Source organism: Saccoglossus kowalevskii, chromosome 4 (assembly GCF_978046115.1).
Source record: "Saccoglossus kowalevskii chromosome 4, keSacKowa6.1, whole genome shotgun sequence".
Classification (NCBI taxonomy): Eukaryota; Metazoa; Hemichordata; class Enteropneusta; family Harrimaniidae; genus Saccoglossus; species Saccoglossus kowalevskii.
The window spans coordinates 22,714,963-22,732,720 of record NC_140644.1 but is presented as its reverse complement, the minus strand read 5'-3'; the positions used below and the strand labels follow the sequence as shown (position 1 = coordinate 22,732,720).

General features: G+C 34.9%; 2 protein-coding genes and 1 long non-coding RNA gene across 3 annotated transcripts; all 3 read right to left on the bottom strand.

The window, feature by feature from the left end:
* Positions 1-793: 793 nt before the first annotated feature.
* On the bottom strand, positions 794-6,881 carry LOC144350406 (fatty acid hydroxylase domain-containing protein 2-like). Its single transcript, XM_085498328.1, has 4 exons — positions 6,858-6,881; positions 3,338-3,546; positions 2,771-3,043; positions 794-1,399 (listed from the first exon to the last, which is right to left on the bottom strand). The coding sequence occupies exons 1-4, from the start codon at positions 6,879-6,881 to the stop codon at positions 1,246-1,248; spliced, it is 660 nt and encodes a 219-aa protein (XP_085354454.1). The 3' UTR covers positions 794-1,245.
* Positions 6,881-8,527, bottom strand: LOC146747197 (uncharacterized). Its single transcript, XR_014929184.1, has 2 exons — positions 8,401-8,527; positions 6,881-6,974 (listed from the first exon to the last, which is right to left on the bottom strand). It is a non-coding gene; the product is annotated as an uncharacterized LOC146747197 (long non-coding RNA).
* A 2,071-nt stretch (positions 8,528-10,598) lies between these two features.
* On the bottom strand, positions 10,599-14,473 carry LOC102810269 (fatty acid hydroxylase domain-containing protein 2-like). The gene is made up of 5 exons (XM_085498326.1): positions 14,434-14,473; positions 13,410-13,525; positions 12,147-12,355; positions 11,503-11,775; positions 10,599-10,812 (listed from the first exon to the last, which is right to left on the bottom strand). The coding sequence occupies exons 1-5, from the start codon at positions 14,471-14,473 to the stop codon at positions 10,659-10,661; spliced, it is 792 nt and encodes a 263-aa protein (XP_085354452.1). The 3' UTR covers positions 10,599-10,658.
* Between the last annotated feature and the right edge of the window lie 3,285 nt (positions 14,474-17,758).

The window sequence follows — 17,758 nt, the reverse complement described above, 5'->3', positions numbered from 1 at the left end:
CAGCTATATTTTATTACAAACTCCCTTAGAAATGACATATTATTTCACAGGAGTGCATTAAGAGGGATATGCCCAAACGTTCCCCTGTCCATGCTTGGCAGTAATATACACCTTAATGATGTCATTTTAAAGCTGCGCCACCAGGATGTGTATGTAATATCTCGAACAGCCCGTTTAACAACAACAAAAAGGAATACATTGCGTCCTTTAACACTGATAAATAGTGAATATTTACTGACTTTTGTTGTTGACTCATTAGAATCACCAATTCAGTTGCTATCTCTGAGTTTAAAGTACGCGTACACACGCAAAATTAATCCAGTGAACTGTTTACCTATATATACACTCTATTTACAGTTATCTTAATGAGTAGTACATTGTGAGGTAGACTGCCTGGAGATACAATTGCGGATATAGGTCGGGTCAATCGAAAAACAAAATGCCAAACTTGCTAATAAGACAGGATTTGATACGTCAAAAACATGACAACATATAAGCTGCTCTCTGATTGGTCTAACTGTTAGGTGTTATGGTTAGATAGCCAATCAGGCACAATCTTGTAAGCAGCTTCGTATTGACTCATATTACCCCCATTATTGGGTTGGGAGAGAATCATATACCGAGAATACTACGATAACGTCATTATCGTATGTGATATCTTGACTCGGCAGATACATATAACACAATTGCATTCAGCACAACGCGAGTTTCTAAATCCCATTACTCCATGTTCCTTTAACTGACCGAGTCCGAATGCATTATGTTATTTACAGAATCAACACACTCATATCACTCAGTTTTGATTCATTATTTATTAATTTACTGTCATTGGATAATTTAAAATTTATTTATGATTTGAATATGATTTGCAAGGTATGGATGTTCCTTTCTGTTCAATGCTTACTGCGTAATCTATATTCTTTGCTATCTGAACATTTTTAGCTATCAACATTATTGGTTGAACTTTTAATAAAAGGTGTGGTAATGCATAATAGCAACATCTTCTGCATTTGTAAACTAACATTTCCTATTTTAAATGTCTCTGTGGCTTCAGTATATTGTCAATTCCATACAGTTTCAACCCTAGAAATTAGAAGACATCGAATTTCATTGTTTGTTATTATACACAGTGCAATCAATATAAATACTATCATGTTAAAACTACGGAAACACGCAGATGAAGAATGTGATGAAAAATTTCTTGTATCACATGATGTTTTTGTGAAGTGATCGCCCAGTTTTCATTTACTGCCTTTTTTTAGTATCGGGGTATATCTTAGACATTGGGGTTGTTCCTATCAGTCTCTTGTGTCGATTGAAGGCGACGTTGTCTCGAAACATAATGTCAGTTCCATGCAACCAATCCAATAATCCCGTAGATCCATAGTAGACGTTGAATCTGCAAAAAAAACATAAGGAAGTTTCAGTGTGATGATTACTTAATGTCACATTATATTACATCACACCGCATCGCATCACATCCCATCCCATCACATCCCATCACATCACATCACATCGCATCACATCACATCACATAACATCGCATCATATCACATCACATCACATCACATTAAATCACAATTCTCTTGTAGCTGTTCACAGCATATTGCATTATTAATTTATTTAAATTATGAGCAACAAACATATGTCACTTCCCATAGCTCAGTTCATTAAGACCAGTCTTAATACCAGACAGTGACTGTGTCTTGAATGGATTGGAAGCATTAATAGTGTTTCAAAATTAAACATTATCAAATGTGTATAGCACATCATTACAAGCGCAGAAATGTCCTTTCCCCAACAAACACGTGATGTTTTGACGCCACTACGACGTTATAACCTTTGCTTGTCCTGTTTTTACGTCTGTCTTCACGCATAACGCTGGGTCTTGCATTTAACGGTAAATGGTCTATAATGTGATACAATCACTGCTGTAATATTCGTAGTCACATGGTAGATGGTATTGTGGCCATGATATACATGTTTATAGTTGCTTCGCGGTGCGTGGCGCAGGACGTCACGTCTTATTTTATTGCTTAGCGGTGCGTGGCGCATGACGTCACGTCATACCACTTTGCTTCGCGGAGCGTGGCACATCACGCCACGTGCGATCACAGTGAATCGCAGTGGGTGGCTATGACGTCACGTTTTATCACATTGCTTCGCGGAGCGTGGCATATCACGCCACGTCTTATCACATTGATTCGCAGTGCGTGGCGCATGACGTCACGTCTTATTACATTGCTTCGCGGTGCGTGACGCATAACGTCACGTCTTATATCATTGTTTAGCGGTGCGTGGCGCATGACGTCACGTCTTACCACTTTGCTTTGCGGTGCGTCGCGCATGACGTCACGTCTTATCTCATTGTTTAGCGCTGCGTGGCGCATGACGTCGCGTCTTACCACTTTGCTTCGCGTGCGTGGCGCATGACGTCACGTGTTACCACATTGCTTCGCGGTGTGTGACGCATGACGTCACGCTTATCACATTGCTTCGCGGTGCGTGGCGCATGACGTCACGTCTTACCACTTTGCTTTGCGGTGCGTCGCGCATGACGTCACGTCTTATCTCATTGTTTAGCGCTGCGTGGCGCATGACGTCGCGTCTTACCACTTTGCTTCGCGTGCGTGGCGCATGACGTCACGTGTTACCACATTGCTTCGCGGTGTGTGACGCATGACGTCACGTGTTAGCACATTGCTTGGCTACAACACACATACATTACTTATAACTTGATAGATATGTTCTAGAAAAAAATGTTACTCACTTTGAGTGGTGGAAGTCGTGACCTTCAGGTGACTTAACCACCGGGAAGTGATAACCACTATGACCTATACTAGTGGAATACATTGCAAGTACAAACCACAGCCAATGTACAATCAGATGAGATCCCATCACAATCGGTCCACCAATCACAGGGAATATATTTGAAAACATGAATTCTATTGGATGAGCGTAGATGCACGTTAGACCAATAGGAGCCGTCCATTCATGATGGAGTTTGTGTATGTGTTTATACAGCAATGGGTGATGAATTATCCTTGTAGAAAAAGAATTGGATTAGTCTCATGTCAGTATTAACTATCTAACTACTAGTATATTGAAGGTTAGAGTTTTGCGATTATTAAACTGATGTTTTTTTCTAATATCATCTGCTAACTGGTTCATTATCTGTGGCGATCAATGAATTATCAATTTACTGTACCAATACAAAAACATTTACCCCGCTACCGAAATATAACATATGCTATACGATTTCTGTTCCGCCCACTAAATCTTTAGCTATTTGCGACAGCGAATCAGACTCGGGTAGTATATACAGAAAGTGTTCTACCTGTGCGTGTAGTAAAATGTGACTTCAACAAAGATCACACAGCCGAGTAAATCATACAGTATCCTTCCGCCGCTCGGCAAGTCACTACCACGGATACTACATCCACGCCACATAGCACTGACGTAGTACGCCCACGTCATTAAAGGGGCGTAACACAGTTGGTTGAGAATTATCACTTTGAATAACTTCTTGAGTTTAGCAACGTTGATCTAGTGAGGAAAAAGTGCACCCTTGAGCTGACACATATATTACATATATTATATTGTTTTTAAAAATAACAAATATTGTTAATTTAATTAAACGTACTGCCATACATGGGGGTAATTATCTAGTTTAATTATATCTTTACATCAGCACAGACAACGTTGATTGACATGTATGTCAGCTACAACTTTGCGCATTACAAAGCGAACCATAGAACAATTAACATGCATACTAGTACTAAGCTAATCGAACCATAGACCCAGACACATGTATACTAGTACTAAGCTAATCGAACCATAGGCCCAGACACATGTATACTAGTACTAAGCTAATCGAACCATAGGCCCAGACACATGCATACTAGTACTAAGCTAATCGAACCATAGGCCCAGACACATGCATACTAGTACTAAGCTAATCGAACCGTAGGCCCAGACACATGCATACTAGTACTAAGCTAATCGACCCATAGGCCCTGACACTTGCATACTAGTACTAGGCTAATCGAACCATACTAGTACTAAGCTAATCGAACCATATCCCCAGACACATGCAAACTAGTTCTAAGCTAATCGAACCATAGGTTCAGACACATGCATATTAGTACTAAGCTAATTGAGCCATAGGCCCATACACATGCATACTAGTACTAAGCTAATCGAACCATAGGCCCAGACACATGCATACTAGTACTAAGCTAATCAAAACATAGGCTCAGACACATGCATACTAGTACTAAGCTAATCGAACCATAGGTTCAGATAATGCATACTAGTACTAAGCTAATCGAACCATAGGCCCAGACACATGCATACTAGTACTAAGCTAATCGAAACATAGGCCCCGACACATGCATACTAGTACTAAGCTAATCGAAACATAGGCCCAGACACATGCATACTAGTACTAAGTTAATCGAACCATAGGCCCAGATAATGCATACTAGTACTAAGCTAATCGAACCATATGCCCAGACACATGCATACTAATACTAAGCTAATCGAACCATAGGCCCAGACACATGCATACTAGTACTAAGCTATTCGAACTATACCAGTACTAAGCTAATCGAACCATATGCAAACTAGTTCTAAGCTAATCGAACCATAGCTCCAGACACAGGCATATTAGTACTAAGCTAATCGAGCCATAGGCCCATACACATGCATACTAGTACTAAGCTAATCGAACCATAGGCCCAGACACATGCATACTAGTACTAAGCTAATCGAAACATAGGCCCAGACACATGCATACTAGTACTAAGCTAATCGAACCATAGGTCCAGATAATGCATACTAGTACTAAGCTAATCGAACCATAGGCCCAGACACATGCATACTAGTACTAAGCTAGTCGAAACATAGGCCCAGACACATGCATACTAGTACTAAGCTAATCGAAACATAGGCCCAGACACATGCATACTAGTACTAAGCTAATCGAACCATAGGCCCAGATAATGCATACTAGTACTAAGCTAATCAAACCATAGGCCCAGACACATGCATACTAGTACTAAGCTAATCGAACCATTGATCGGCAGTAAAAATCGCCAAAATAACGGTCTTTTCAAAAAATATACTACTTCTCATGTGAATAATTGTTTCAAGCATTCATTTTTTACTCCAACAACTATTGTTTGTATGCAAATTAGTAAACCTTCACGGATACATTGCTATTTGAACTATTGAATCATAATTTATGATTAGACCTAACACGAATAAAACCGTGAGGTTTACTAATTTGATTATCAATGCAAACATGAATGTTTACTAATTTGAATATCAATGCAAAAATGAATGTTTACTAATTTGAATATCAATGCAAACATGAATGTTTACTAATTTGATTATCAATGCAAACATGAATGTTTACTAATTTGATTATCAATGCAAACATGAATGTTTACTAATTTGATTATCAATGCAACCATGAATGTTTACTAATTTGATTATCAATGCAAACATGAATGTTTACTAATTTGATTAGCAATGCAAACATGAATGTTTACTAATTTGATTAGCAATGCAAACATGAATGTTTACTAATTTGATTATCAATGCAAACATGAATGTTTACTAATTTGCATAGACAAAATATACACAAGTAGTTTTATGCAAATCAAATTTGTTTTACAGTTTGTAAAATGTACAATTACAACTTGTAAACTAATAATTATGGAGAATAAACATGAACATTAGAAAGAATGAACATCCAATTCGATTATTGCATTAATTTCAGTTCAAATTTTAGTTTTAGACGGACGTTTTTGATAGTTTATCTAAGTTTACACGGTCTGATGATTGTAGAACATCATATCGTACTTTCTGTGTGTGTGTGTGTGTGGGGGGGGGGGCATTTTTGCTCTTATTTTTTTTCGCTACAATAATCTGAACAAAACAGTAATAATAATAGAAAAAAACGTTTGTACAAAATAACGGTACACAAATATGTACGTATCATAAACAGGCATTTCACAAGTCATTTTCTGCGATTGGAAATATTACGTGTACTATGTTAATGACAAATTACATCCTACTCGGTAATCTTACGTACTGTTTGTCAGACACTCACCGTGTCGAAGTGTGTTGGTACAACAAAGTTCAACAATATGACAGCCAGAATAATAATTTCTTAGCCGCTTTTCATGACACGGACAGGACAGGGCATTGACATAGATCGCTGCTCGATACTCCATACTCTCGTATGCACGTTAGTTTTTGTGTTCTTTGCGGCTTGCGAAACGTAATTTTTTTATTTTAACACCGTAATTTTATTGATATTTTGTGGTGTAAGTCGTTAAATGTATGGGCTCTCGTAGATTTACAATTCTAAACCTGATAGTTGTGGGTAAAATAGTATAAACCCCACAAAACCGAAAAAGGTACATTAGAGTACAGATTTACATGAACCATAATGGGACTGCATTAAAATAGACAATGGGGGATTTGAAAATAAGAATTCGAAAACATATAACATATAACAGCGCCTAAAATAAAAATGAACTTACCGGTTTATCCATTTGAATTTTATACTGGTAAAGAAATTTGGGTTTACGCGTTAAATCCATGCACAGTAGTGGTATATTAACTACCCAATATGTTACAAAAGTCACCAGCCACGACCCTTAAAAAGACATAACGAAAGAGTTATTACACCACGTTCCCATCAAAACCCAAATATAGACGTATTATGTAAAACTGTACATTACAAATACGGCAATGTCCCGATAGTTTTGGTTACCTCCGTGGAGTTGGTACATTCTTAAATAGACTAGATCGTCATTCCTTTTAAACTTTCAAAAAATACTTACCGAAGCAAAACATGACAAGTTCATTTTGCCCTGAAAATTGGTATATTCTGTCCCAAGTGTCCACAAATAAGCCAGGATTGGACAGAGTGATGTTGATTCGTGTGTCCACCATTATGTCTACAGTAATATAATTTAACTCAACACAGGTAATTGGCGCTCTAGTGACATATTAACAATCCTGATATTAATGAAAATCGGCCTTGACGATATAAGTCACCGAAGTAAGGTCATTCGTGGGCATTCGCCTATTGCGGGGAAACAGAGACGCTTCCATTTGTACTGGGCAAACGAGATAAGCTACCAATTCAATTGCAAAAGCGTGTACATATTTGTGTGAAATAACTCTCAAAATTGCAATTAAAGGAGAATTGGAACGTTTCCCAATTGCGAGTTATAAATTAGTATAACAATATAACTATAACATTATAACTACAACTGAGCAAATACAATATTGGTTTAGAATAAGTGAATTTCTGAAGAATGCCTTAACTGAATCAATTGAAATCAAATCAAATTGGATGGAAAATATAGAAAAAAATTCAAATGAGTTTTGGTATGGTAAAAACAAAATATAATGTATTAGTAAGTAAAATGATAAACTGTCAAACATTGTAAAACATTAACAGATAAATACATATAAACAAGTGTAACAAGAGCAAAACATAGCTACTTGCTGTAAAAAAAACTCCCGTGTGCTGAAAATATTGGATGCAGATTAAAAATTAATTGAAAATTTAAGATTTGCTATTCAAACAAGAAGCTTGGCAACCAGTATGTGCCTGATATTTGAGATACCAATCAATGTGAACCACCGTTACAGTATTGAAGTTTATAATACGCACAGAAAAAAAAATATTTTACATATGTTATTTGGAAGTCTAATTTATGCCAGACCCCCCGCTTTAAAAATAAAAAGAGAAAACCAAAATATTTTGATATATTTATATGTAAAAGACCCCCTCAATTTTATATGGCCAACCCTTAATCTGTTTCAAGAGAAACAACAATCGTTTAGAATACCATATCTGATTAGATGATTACCCACTTTGCTGAAATGCAATATTGTGTTCACCGTTTTTTTACCACTTATCCAACCTAAGGCTTCTGATTTCACGACACATTAGTACGCCTAAACACGCTTTCTATATATAGTAAGGTGAACTGACCCGGCCCACATCAGTACGTAATCCGTATCATCGCCATGTTACGCTGACGTCAGCCTTTTAGGCACTTCAATTACTATACCATCGTATTTACTACTCTAGCACCATTTGAATATTTAAGCTTGATGTCATGATACCATGACAATTAAAATCAGTGCGGTTTCAATGTGATGTTACTGGTGAGTTCGCCATTTTGCTTATTGTAAATAGTATTTAATTATAATAGACATGTCACGTTCGTTGCTGTTTTACACGCGGTATGTATGTTGCTATGACTACCACTCTTTAAACGCATATGCCAACGCAAGAGATAATAAAATATATTGCACAATACCGGAAAAGTATTCTGTATAGAAAGTGTGGTATTAGGGAACACTTACCTACAACAGTCAACAGGAAAACGCGACGGACCCCGCTCGTTTACAATGCCATATACTCTACTGAATCTACCATCCGACCCGTCTATTTTTACTGACGAATTCGCTTTGATTTACGAATTAATACCAGCAATATGGCGAGCACACAGTGGGAATGCTGGGATATGTTTCATTGACCCACAGCATGCATGCAGCCTTTATAGTATCAGTTACGCTGTGCACTGCCAAAGTTGAAAGGTAATATTCATCACGGTTATTCTCGAAATAAACTACTGCACCGACTTTTGAGAATGCCTATTACAAAATGTCCACAACATATTATACACGTAAAAGCAAGATGACTGCTATGTAAGAGTAAAAAATATCACATAAATCATTCCTCAAATACACCCATACTACAACACTTTGAAATACATGCAATATCAACACTTTTGGGTCATCGTCAAACTTGAAAAATGCTGGAGTCCGAAATGTCATGAAAAATAGTCAAAAATCGCATTTTTGCATGGGGTTTAAGGAAAATTGAAAAAAAATGGGTCGGTCGGTCGGATTTTTTTTTCTCGTAAATTCAATAAAATTTTGTGCATTTCATGTATTAAAAATCATATTTACTACCGGATTCTGCCATAAATTCGTCCATTCGAAAAATAGCCCTGGGCGATGATTTCACGGCCAAGTGGGCGCTTATTTGGGGTTCAAAATTTCGAAAAATAATCATCAAAAACGTTTTGGGGACTTCTATTTTCATTGAAAAATCCAACTGCGGAGACTTTCAACGCCGCCAGTTGGGCCACACAAGACGAAAGAAAGTATTGCGGAAACTAATCTAAAATTTGATACATTTTTTCTCTTGCTGAATTAAAAAGTAGACCGCCTGAAATATCATTCCAATGTCACCCATTGTCATTTTTCAAATATATTTTTTTTTAAATTTATTGGCAACGAAAGTATATTTTAAACGAAGTTCCAAAACAAAAAAAACCGAACATAACTGCATTGCGTAGTAGCAATCCGGTCATGCTGCGATTCACAATTGTTGATTATTACTTAGTAGTGATTATAATAACGCACAAAAAATAAATTCGTTGAATTGTTATGAAATTCAAATAAAATTCAACTTAGTTTCATCGTGAGCAAATGATTCCGGTCGCATATAAACGCTCGATGCGGTAGGGTATTCGCCATCTTTTGCAAGAAATGACCGAATAGGTCGCGAATTAACCAATCAAAATGCTGGATGATGCCAACATGTTCAAATTACCATAGTTATTTAAATATGTTAATGTTATTGAACGCAACGCGGAAAAGATTTGCCGATGTTGTAGTACGATCTTTTGGCTTGGATTTTGATGGGAAAATGGCATGTTTTTTTCCAAATAAAAAATAGTTGATTTTGAAAGATAAACTGAGCATTAGAAGAATAATTTAACATTGTTTACAGTGATAACAGCTCATTGTCGAAACGAAGTTTACCCATTCACGCTAGTCACAATAAACATACTTTTGAATAAAAACTAAATGGACTATTTTACGCGTCAGAAACAATTGAAATGTCCGAAAAATTAAGCCAAAATATTAAAAAAAAACTTTAAAAACTGACGAAAAACCGCTCTGGGTGATTTCTTGGTCCCATTTCATTTTAAAAAAACCCGAACTGCCATTTAACGGCCCAAGGCGAATTTACGGCAGAATCCGGTACAACAAACGTATTGTTTTTGATTAAAAATAATGTTTTTATTTAATTAAGAATAAACTTTGTGCGATGATATTTTTATCACAAATGTCAAAATGGTCTGAAATGCAAAAGACGTGTTTGCTCTTCAGACTTCATAGTATTTGGAACATGTCAGAGAAATACAGATCAGCCCGAGGTTCAAAGTCGCCACTTATCCCGGGGATCAAACAATTCTTTTTTGAAACGCCACAATTTGGCTCGGTGACATGAAATGTATTAGTATTGATAGTAATCGTATTATTGTTAGAACATTTAAAAAAAACATATAATAAAGTCGGTTTGCAATGTGATAATAGTTTCCATTATTGCATACGATATGAAGTTATCTCCCACAATGCATTGCATATATTTGCAGTGACATGTGACATGTTCATAAGCAAATCAGTACTTGCACTCCGTCAAACGCATCAAACAAATGACATATCAATTTCCATGTAAATGAAACTTCGCATAGATACAAAGAAAATACAATTATGTTCGATGCTATATTAAATGCATTGAAACGTAATCAATGTTTATAACATGTCTAATGTTTTTTTCGATCATCAGGATATGTCTTAGACATTGGGGTTATTCCAATGAATGGCTTGTTCCGCTTAAAGGCGACGTTGTTTCTGAACATAGTGTCAGTTCCGTGTAACCAATCCAGTACACCAGTGAATCCGTAGTTGACGTTGAACCTGCGAAAAAAGTAAATATCGAGGGTAATAGTAGCTGTAATATCGACCACTGTATACTTAGCTGTAGTGAGTACGTGCAGTTGTTAATTCATGTTTTAAAGTTTGCATATATACTAGTCAATTAAATGAAGCAGTATGAATAAGTTTCAGTGTTTTTGAGCATATTTAAATATTGTTTTTTGATACTGCACCCAGAACAAAAAAAGGGTGTGATTTTTCATACAAACAAATTGCAGCATACAAGGCAGTATTCATTCAATTAAATAATGAATTGAATATACGTTCAGATAAATCTAGACGCATGCGCATTTCGTCATTAATTCATCTTATTCATATATTTTATGGTAAATCATTTTCTATTGTTCCTAGAGCATTATTTAAATTACTCAAAAATACTCAAAATTATCTGTATTGCTTCTTTACCTGATTTCGAGCACCAACGTCTGATGTTTTGACATATTAAAGCGGAGGAGTCGTCACCTGTGCATGCGTCAGATGGCCATAGCGTGTCATTGTTTACAAACAAGGGTCTACCCATGAGCCTTTGCGTTTTTAGTGTGTGTTGTCATCATCGCTTGGGACTAAATTCCCGCGCGTACGCAGGTGACGACCCTCCCGCTTTAAAAGATTTACTACACACTTCAAAAAGAGAATTATAAAACGGTATATATATTAACCGAGGACACTCACTTCAAATGATGAAAGTCGTGAATTTCCGGAGACTTCATCATCGGAAAATGATACCCGCTATGGTCAAAACTAGTGAAGACCATTGCAATCACCAACCACAGCCAATGTACAATGAGATGAGATCCCATCACGATCGGTCCACCAATCACAGGTAATATATTCGAAAACATGAATTCGATTGGATGAGCGTAGATGCACGTTAGACCAATAGGAGCCGTCCATTCATAATGGAGTTTGTGTATGTGTTTATACAGCAATGGGTGATGAATTATCCTTGTAGAAAAAAAGAGTTGAATTAGTCTTACGTCAGTTTTGAGTGAAATTTAAGGGGTACAACTGATTTCCCATACTAATAATGTAACTATATAATGTCACCTACTAATGGGATGCAGTGGAATGGGTGATGAATTATCCTTGTAGAAAAAAAACATGTAAATAATGACAGAAAATACCACGGAGATCATTTATTATTTTGTAATAAAACAAACACATAAACAAACTGATCTCTGATTTATCAGGCGTTAGGGTTGACTAGCCAATCAGGTATCATCTTGCATATACCTTCTCATTGACGTTATAACATGTGTAAATTGTGATTACCCTATTGTAATAACATTCAGAATGCCGAGGTCCATCTTTCTTACCTGTGTGAGTAGTAGAAAGTTACTTCGACAAAAGCCACACAACCGAGTAGATCGATCAGTATCCTTCCGCCGCTCGGCAAATCACTACTCCTTGTACTACATCCACGCCATTTAGCAATAATATAGTACGCGCACATGGCGACCAAGGCGTAAAATAGTTGGTTGATTAGTATCACCTTGAATAACTTTTTGAGTTTTGTAATGTCAAGCTAGTAAGGAGAGAAGAAAATTACTACGTAATTTTAGCATACGTACAGTGCATCATGTTATAAAAAATGTAGTCTAAGATTAAATATTATTTCCAAGGCTATATTATATTTCATTACGGATTTGCCGAAGTATGGTACAACAAGGAAGCTGCGAACGAAACAACATTTTGAAGTCAAACGCCAGTGTAAAAATATCTTATCTGGTCGTTGCTTAAACATTGAGTTAGGATGACACCAAAATACCCCCCACCCTTGAAAGACTACGTTGTTGTGACTGAGGTAATGTTGAACAAGAATAACATCTCTTACAATGTACCAATGTAGCATAATACGCGATTATATATTGAACATTTATACACCTATGACAACAAAGAATGATGCTTCTCTGAGAACCCTTGATAAATAGTTTATGCCTTTTTACGAATATAGAAAATCTATGTTTTCAATTTCACTGAAACTAAATGTATTTACATATACCATCACACGCAGTGCGTTAGCGCGCAAATTTGCTAGTCAGTTCGCAATGTTGCTTCAGACATGCGTCCAGTACTTTCATTGTCGCGCCGTCAATGTTGTGTCGGGTTGTGTACAAGCTCGATAAACCAGCGCCTTGAAAACGTGAAATTATATACCAAACAAAATGATTTCTATATAATTGATTTGAAATGTAAAATTGAGGAATTTGTACATAAAAAAACACACATAAAAACGTGATATAAATAAATGCACACATGGTACCCTATAATACGTCATCTGATCACCCTAGTGTATTATTACGTAGGATGGTAAAGCTCAAAATGTTGGAAAACAATGTGTTCACTATGAAAGTTCTCTGGTTTCTTTGATGTTTCGTGTGTTCCTGAGTCATCACATCACACAATCGTAGTCACCATATTACGTTTGGTTAAAACTAATATCTTTGAAAATATAGAATTCGATGAGGCATACACAAAGTTTAGAACATACCTTATGAAACAGTGCACGTGTACAGCAAAAAGAAAATAAATACCCATATTTATAAATATATCAGAACTTATTTATAAATATAACTTACCGATTTGTTCAACTGAATTTTATATTGGTAAAGTGATTTAGGTTTACGTGTTACATCCATACATAGTAGAGGGATATTAACGACCCAATATGTACCAAAAGTTGCAAACCATGACCCTAAAAAAAAGTATATACATCGTAAAACAATAGATTTAAAACCGAAGACAAAACCATGATATGCTCGTACACAAACAACAATTGTGTTTATTAAACAAGACACGACATAACTTTTACTTTATGTTCATAATAACTGTACACAATGTACACATTGTGACAACTCACAATAGTTTATGTTTATAATAACTGTACACAATGTACACATTGTGACAACTCACAATAGTTTATGATCATAATAAATGTACACAATGTACACATTGTAACAACACACAATAATTTATGTTCATAATAACTGTACACAATGTACACATTGTGACAACTCACAATAGTTTATGATCATAATAAATGTACACAATGTACACATTGTAACAACATACAATAATTTATGTTCATAATAACTGTACACAAAGTACACACTATGACAACTCACAATAGTTTATGTTCATAATAATTGTACACAATGTACACATTGTAACAACTCACAATAGTTTATGTTCATAATAACTATACACAATGTACACGTTGTAACAACTCACAATAGTTTATGTTCATAATAACTGTACACAATGTACTCATTGTGACAACTCACAATAGTTTAAGTTCATAATAACTGTACACAATGTACACATTATGACAACTCACAATAAGTTATGTTCATAATAATTACAAACAATGTACACGTTGTAACAACTCACAATAGTTTAAGTTCATAATAACTGTACACAATGTAAACACTGTGACAACTCACAATAGTTTATGTTCATAATAAACTACAAACAATGTACACGTTGTAACAACTAACAATAGTTGATGTTCATAATAACTGTACACAATGTACACACTGTGACAACTCACAATACTTTATGTTCATACTAATTGTACACAATGTACACATTGTAACAACTCACAAAAGTTTATGTTCATAGTAACTGTACACAATGTACCCATTGTGACAACTCACAATAGTTTATGTTCATAATAACTACAAACAATGTACACGTTGTAACAACTCACAATAGTTTATGTTCATAATAACTGTACATAATGTACACATTATAACAACTCTTAATACTTTATGTTGATAATAACTGTACACAATGTACACGTTGTAACAACACACAATAGTTTATGTTCATAATAACTGTACACATGGTGACAACTCATAATACTTTATGTTCATAATAACTGTACACAATGTACACATTGTAACAACTCACAATATTTTATGTTCATAATAACTGTACACAAAGTACACACTATGACAACTCACAATAGTTTATGTTCATAATAACTATACACAATGTACACATCATGACATGTCTTAATAGTTTATATTCATAATAACTGTACACAATGTACCCATTGTGACAACTCATAATAGTTTATATTCATAATAACTGTACACAATGTACACGTTGTAACAACTCACAATAGTTTATGTTCATAATAACTATACACAATGTACACGTTGTAACAACTCACAATAGTTTATGTTCATAATAACTGTTCACAGTGTACACATTGTAACAACTCATAATAGTTTATGTTGATAATAACTATACACAATGTACACGTTGTAACAACTCACAATAATTTATGTTCATAATAACTGTACACAATATACACATTGTAACAACTCACAATATTTTATGTTCATAATAACTATACACAATGTACACATCATGACATGTCTTAATAGTTTATATTCATAATAACTGTACACAATGTACCCATTGTGACAACTCACAATAGTTTATGTTCATAATAACTATACACAATGTACACGTTGTAACAACTCACAATAGTTTATGTTCATAATAACTATACACAATGTACACATCATGACATGTCTTAATAGTTTATGTTCATAATAACTGTACACAATGTACACGTTGTAACAACTCACAATAGTTTATGTTCATAATAACTACAAACAATGTACACGTTGTAACAACTCACAATAGTTTATGTTCATAATAACTACAAACAACGGTTTATTGGGAAAAATAGAAAATGTAGATTTTTGTGATTACTTAAAATCTTTTGATTTTGCCTGTCTCACTGAATCATGGCTTTATAAGCCTTTTGATATGCATTTTGAGGGATTTAAAAATTTTCATATGCTTGGTAGGAGGGAACGGAATTATGGTAGAGCATCAGGTGGGATTTCAATTTTATTTCGAGAAAATAATGAAGATAATTTTGATATAAAGTTTATTTCTAGTAACTCACAAAATATAAATTGGGCTTTGATAACACAGAGAAACCACCCGATTTTGTTACTTGGTAATGTATATAGAGCACCAGAAAGCTCACAATTTGCTGACAAAGATTTTTTCGATACTTTAGAATCTGAAATGTTAATTTATACCAGTAAATACGAGTGTAATATTATAATTGCAGGAGATTTTAATGGTAGAACAGGTTGCAAATCTGATGGTATTGATCTGGATTGCACATACTTGCCAATGGAGGGGTTTGAAAATATGGGACAAAGGGCTGATAAACGAATTTCAAAAGATGTGGTAGTAAATAATTATGGGATGGAATTACTTGAATTTTGTTCAGTGACTGGATTAAAAATTGTGAATGGGAGATTATTTCAGGAAAGAGGGAGTGGCAATTTCACTTTTATATCAGAACTTGGTACGAGTGTAATTGACTATGTGTTAACAACAGAGGAGGTTCTAGTTAAATTTACTGATTTTACAGTGGGCAATAGAGTTGAATCTGACCACATGCCTTTAGAATTTGTTTTAACTTACCAAAATGAGGTGGGGGTAAATCCAACTAAGGATAGTTCGGACAATTGTATTGTTAACAAAAATGACACATCTAGGTTAAGGTGGGAGCAACAGAAAAAACAGCAGTATCTTGATAACTTTCAAACTGAACCAATTGAACAATTAACTCTTACTTTTAACGATAGTATTATTATGGGAAACCTCGAGGAAGCAGCAGCGGGTTTGGTGAACATTGTCTCTTTGTGTGCCACTGACATGAAAACTGAGACCAAAAATAATATTAAAAAGAGAGAAAATTTATGGTTCGATAAAGAGTGTTCGGCAACTAAAAAAGAAGTATTACGTGCACTAAATCAGTTTAGAAATTCTCAAAATGGGAAAAGTTTGGAATATTACTTAAAATTAAAAAAGAAATATAGAAAATTGATTAAGGAGAAAAAGTTAAATTATTTGGAAATGAGACAAAATGAACTTGTAAACTTAGCTGCTTATTCAAACTCACGGCAATTTTGGCAGAAATTTCGGCAACGAAACGAAAATGTGTCTAAAATTATTACCCAGAAAGAGTGGCATGATTATTTTAAACATCTGTTTAATAACAATTTTATAGGGGATGAGGATATGGCGGATTTTTTTGATTCAGTAAATGATTATGTAACAAGGTTAAATTTTGATGACATTGAGAACACAGAGGTTGATAATACTGACCTTGACTGCCCTATCACACAAGAGGAAATTAAAAAGAGCATAAAGAAACTAAAAAATAATAAAGCCCCTGGGCAAGATGGAATTTCTTCGGAATTTTGGAAAGATGCACCACAGAAAATTGTTGAAATGTTATTTATTTTATTTAATGTATTACTTGAACAAGGTTATTTTCCTGAAAAGTGGGCAATTGGATTAATAACACCAGTGTATAAAAAAGGGCATAAGGATAACCCTGAAAATTATCGGAGCATTATGCTTTTAAATGTTATTAGTAAAATATATATGAATATCCTGACAGAAAGATTGACAGTATGGTTTGATAAATATAGTAGAATTGTTGAAAATCAGAGTGGTTTTAGAAAGAAACGAAGCACATTAGATAATATGTTTATTCTGAGCACAATTATTGATAAATATGTATTTCATCTCAATAGTCGATTATATTGTGCTTTTATAGATTATGAAAAAGCATTTGATAGGGTCCACCATATTTCACTATTTTATAAATTAACAAAGGCAGGAATGAGAGGCAGACTATTAACAACTTTGTTCTCAATGTATACACATGTTAAGGCAGTAGTTAAAACCCCACATGGTGTGACTGATCTGTTTAAAATTGGAACAGGCCTGCAACAAGGCTCAGTTATTTCCCCATTACTTTTTTGTTTTTATATAAATGATATAGAAAAGGCTCTTACACAAGGTGTTGAAACTGTAATCTATGTAAACACTTTAAAATTAATGTATCTATTATATGCTGATGACCTCGCATTATTTAGTA

Bases quoted from the DNA above. Each gene is read 5' to 3' on its own strand.
- LOC102810269 (XM_085498326.1), bottom strand. From the start codon at position 14,473: ATGGGTACATTGTGTACAGTTACTATGAACATAAACTTTT. The intron at 12,356-13,409 runs GTAAGTTATATT...TCTCCTTACTAG, and splicing joins AAATTCAGTTGAACAAATCG to CTTGACATTACAAAACTCAA. The intron at 10,813-11,502 runs GTGAGTGTCCTC...CTTTTTTCGCAG, and splicing joins CACGACTTTCATCATTTGAA to GTTCAACGTCAACTACGGAT.
- LOC144350406 (XM_085498328.1), bottom strand. From the start codon at position 6,881: ATGAACTTGTCATGTTTTGCTTCG. The intron at 3,044-3,337 runs GTAGAACACTTT...TTTTTCTACAAG, and splicing joins ACATTTTACTACACGCACAG to GATAATTCATCACCCATTGC. The intron at 1,400-2,770 runs GTGAGTAACATT...TTTTTTTTGCAG, and splicing joins CACGACTTCCACCACTCAAA to ATTCAACGTCTACTATGGAT.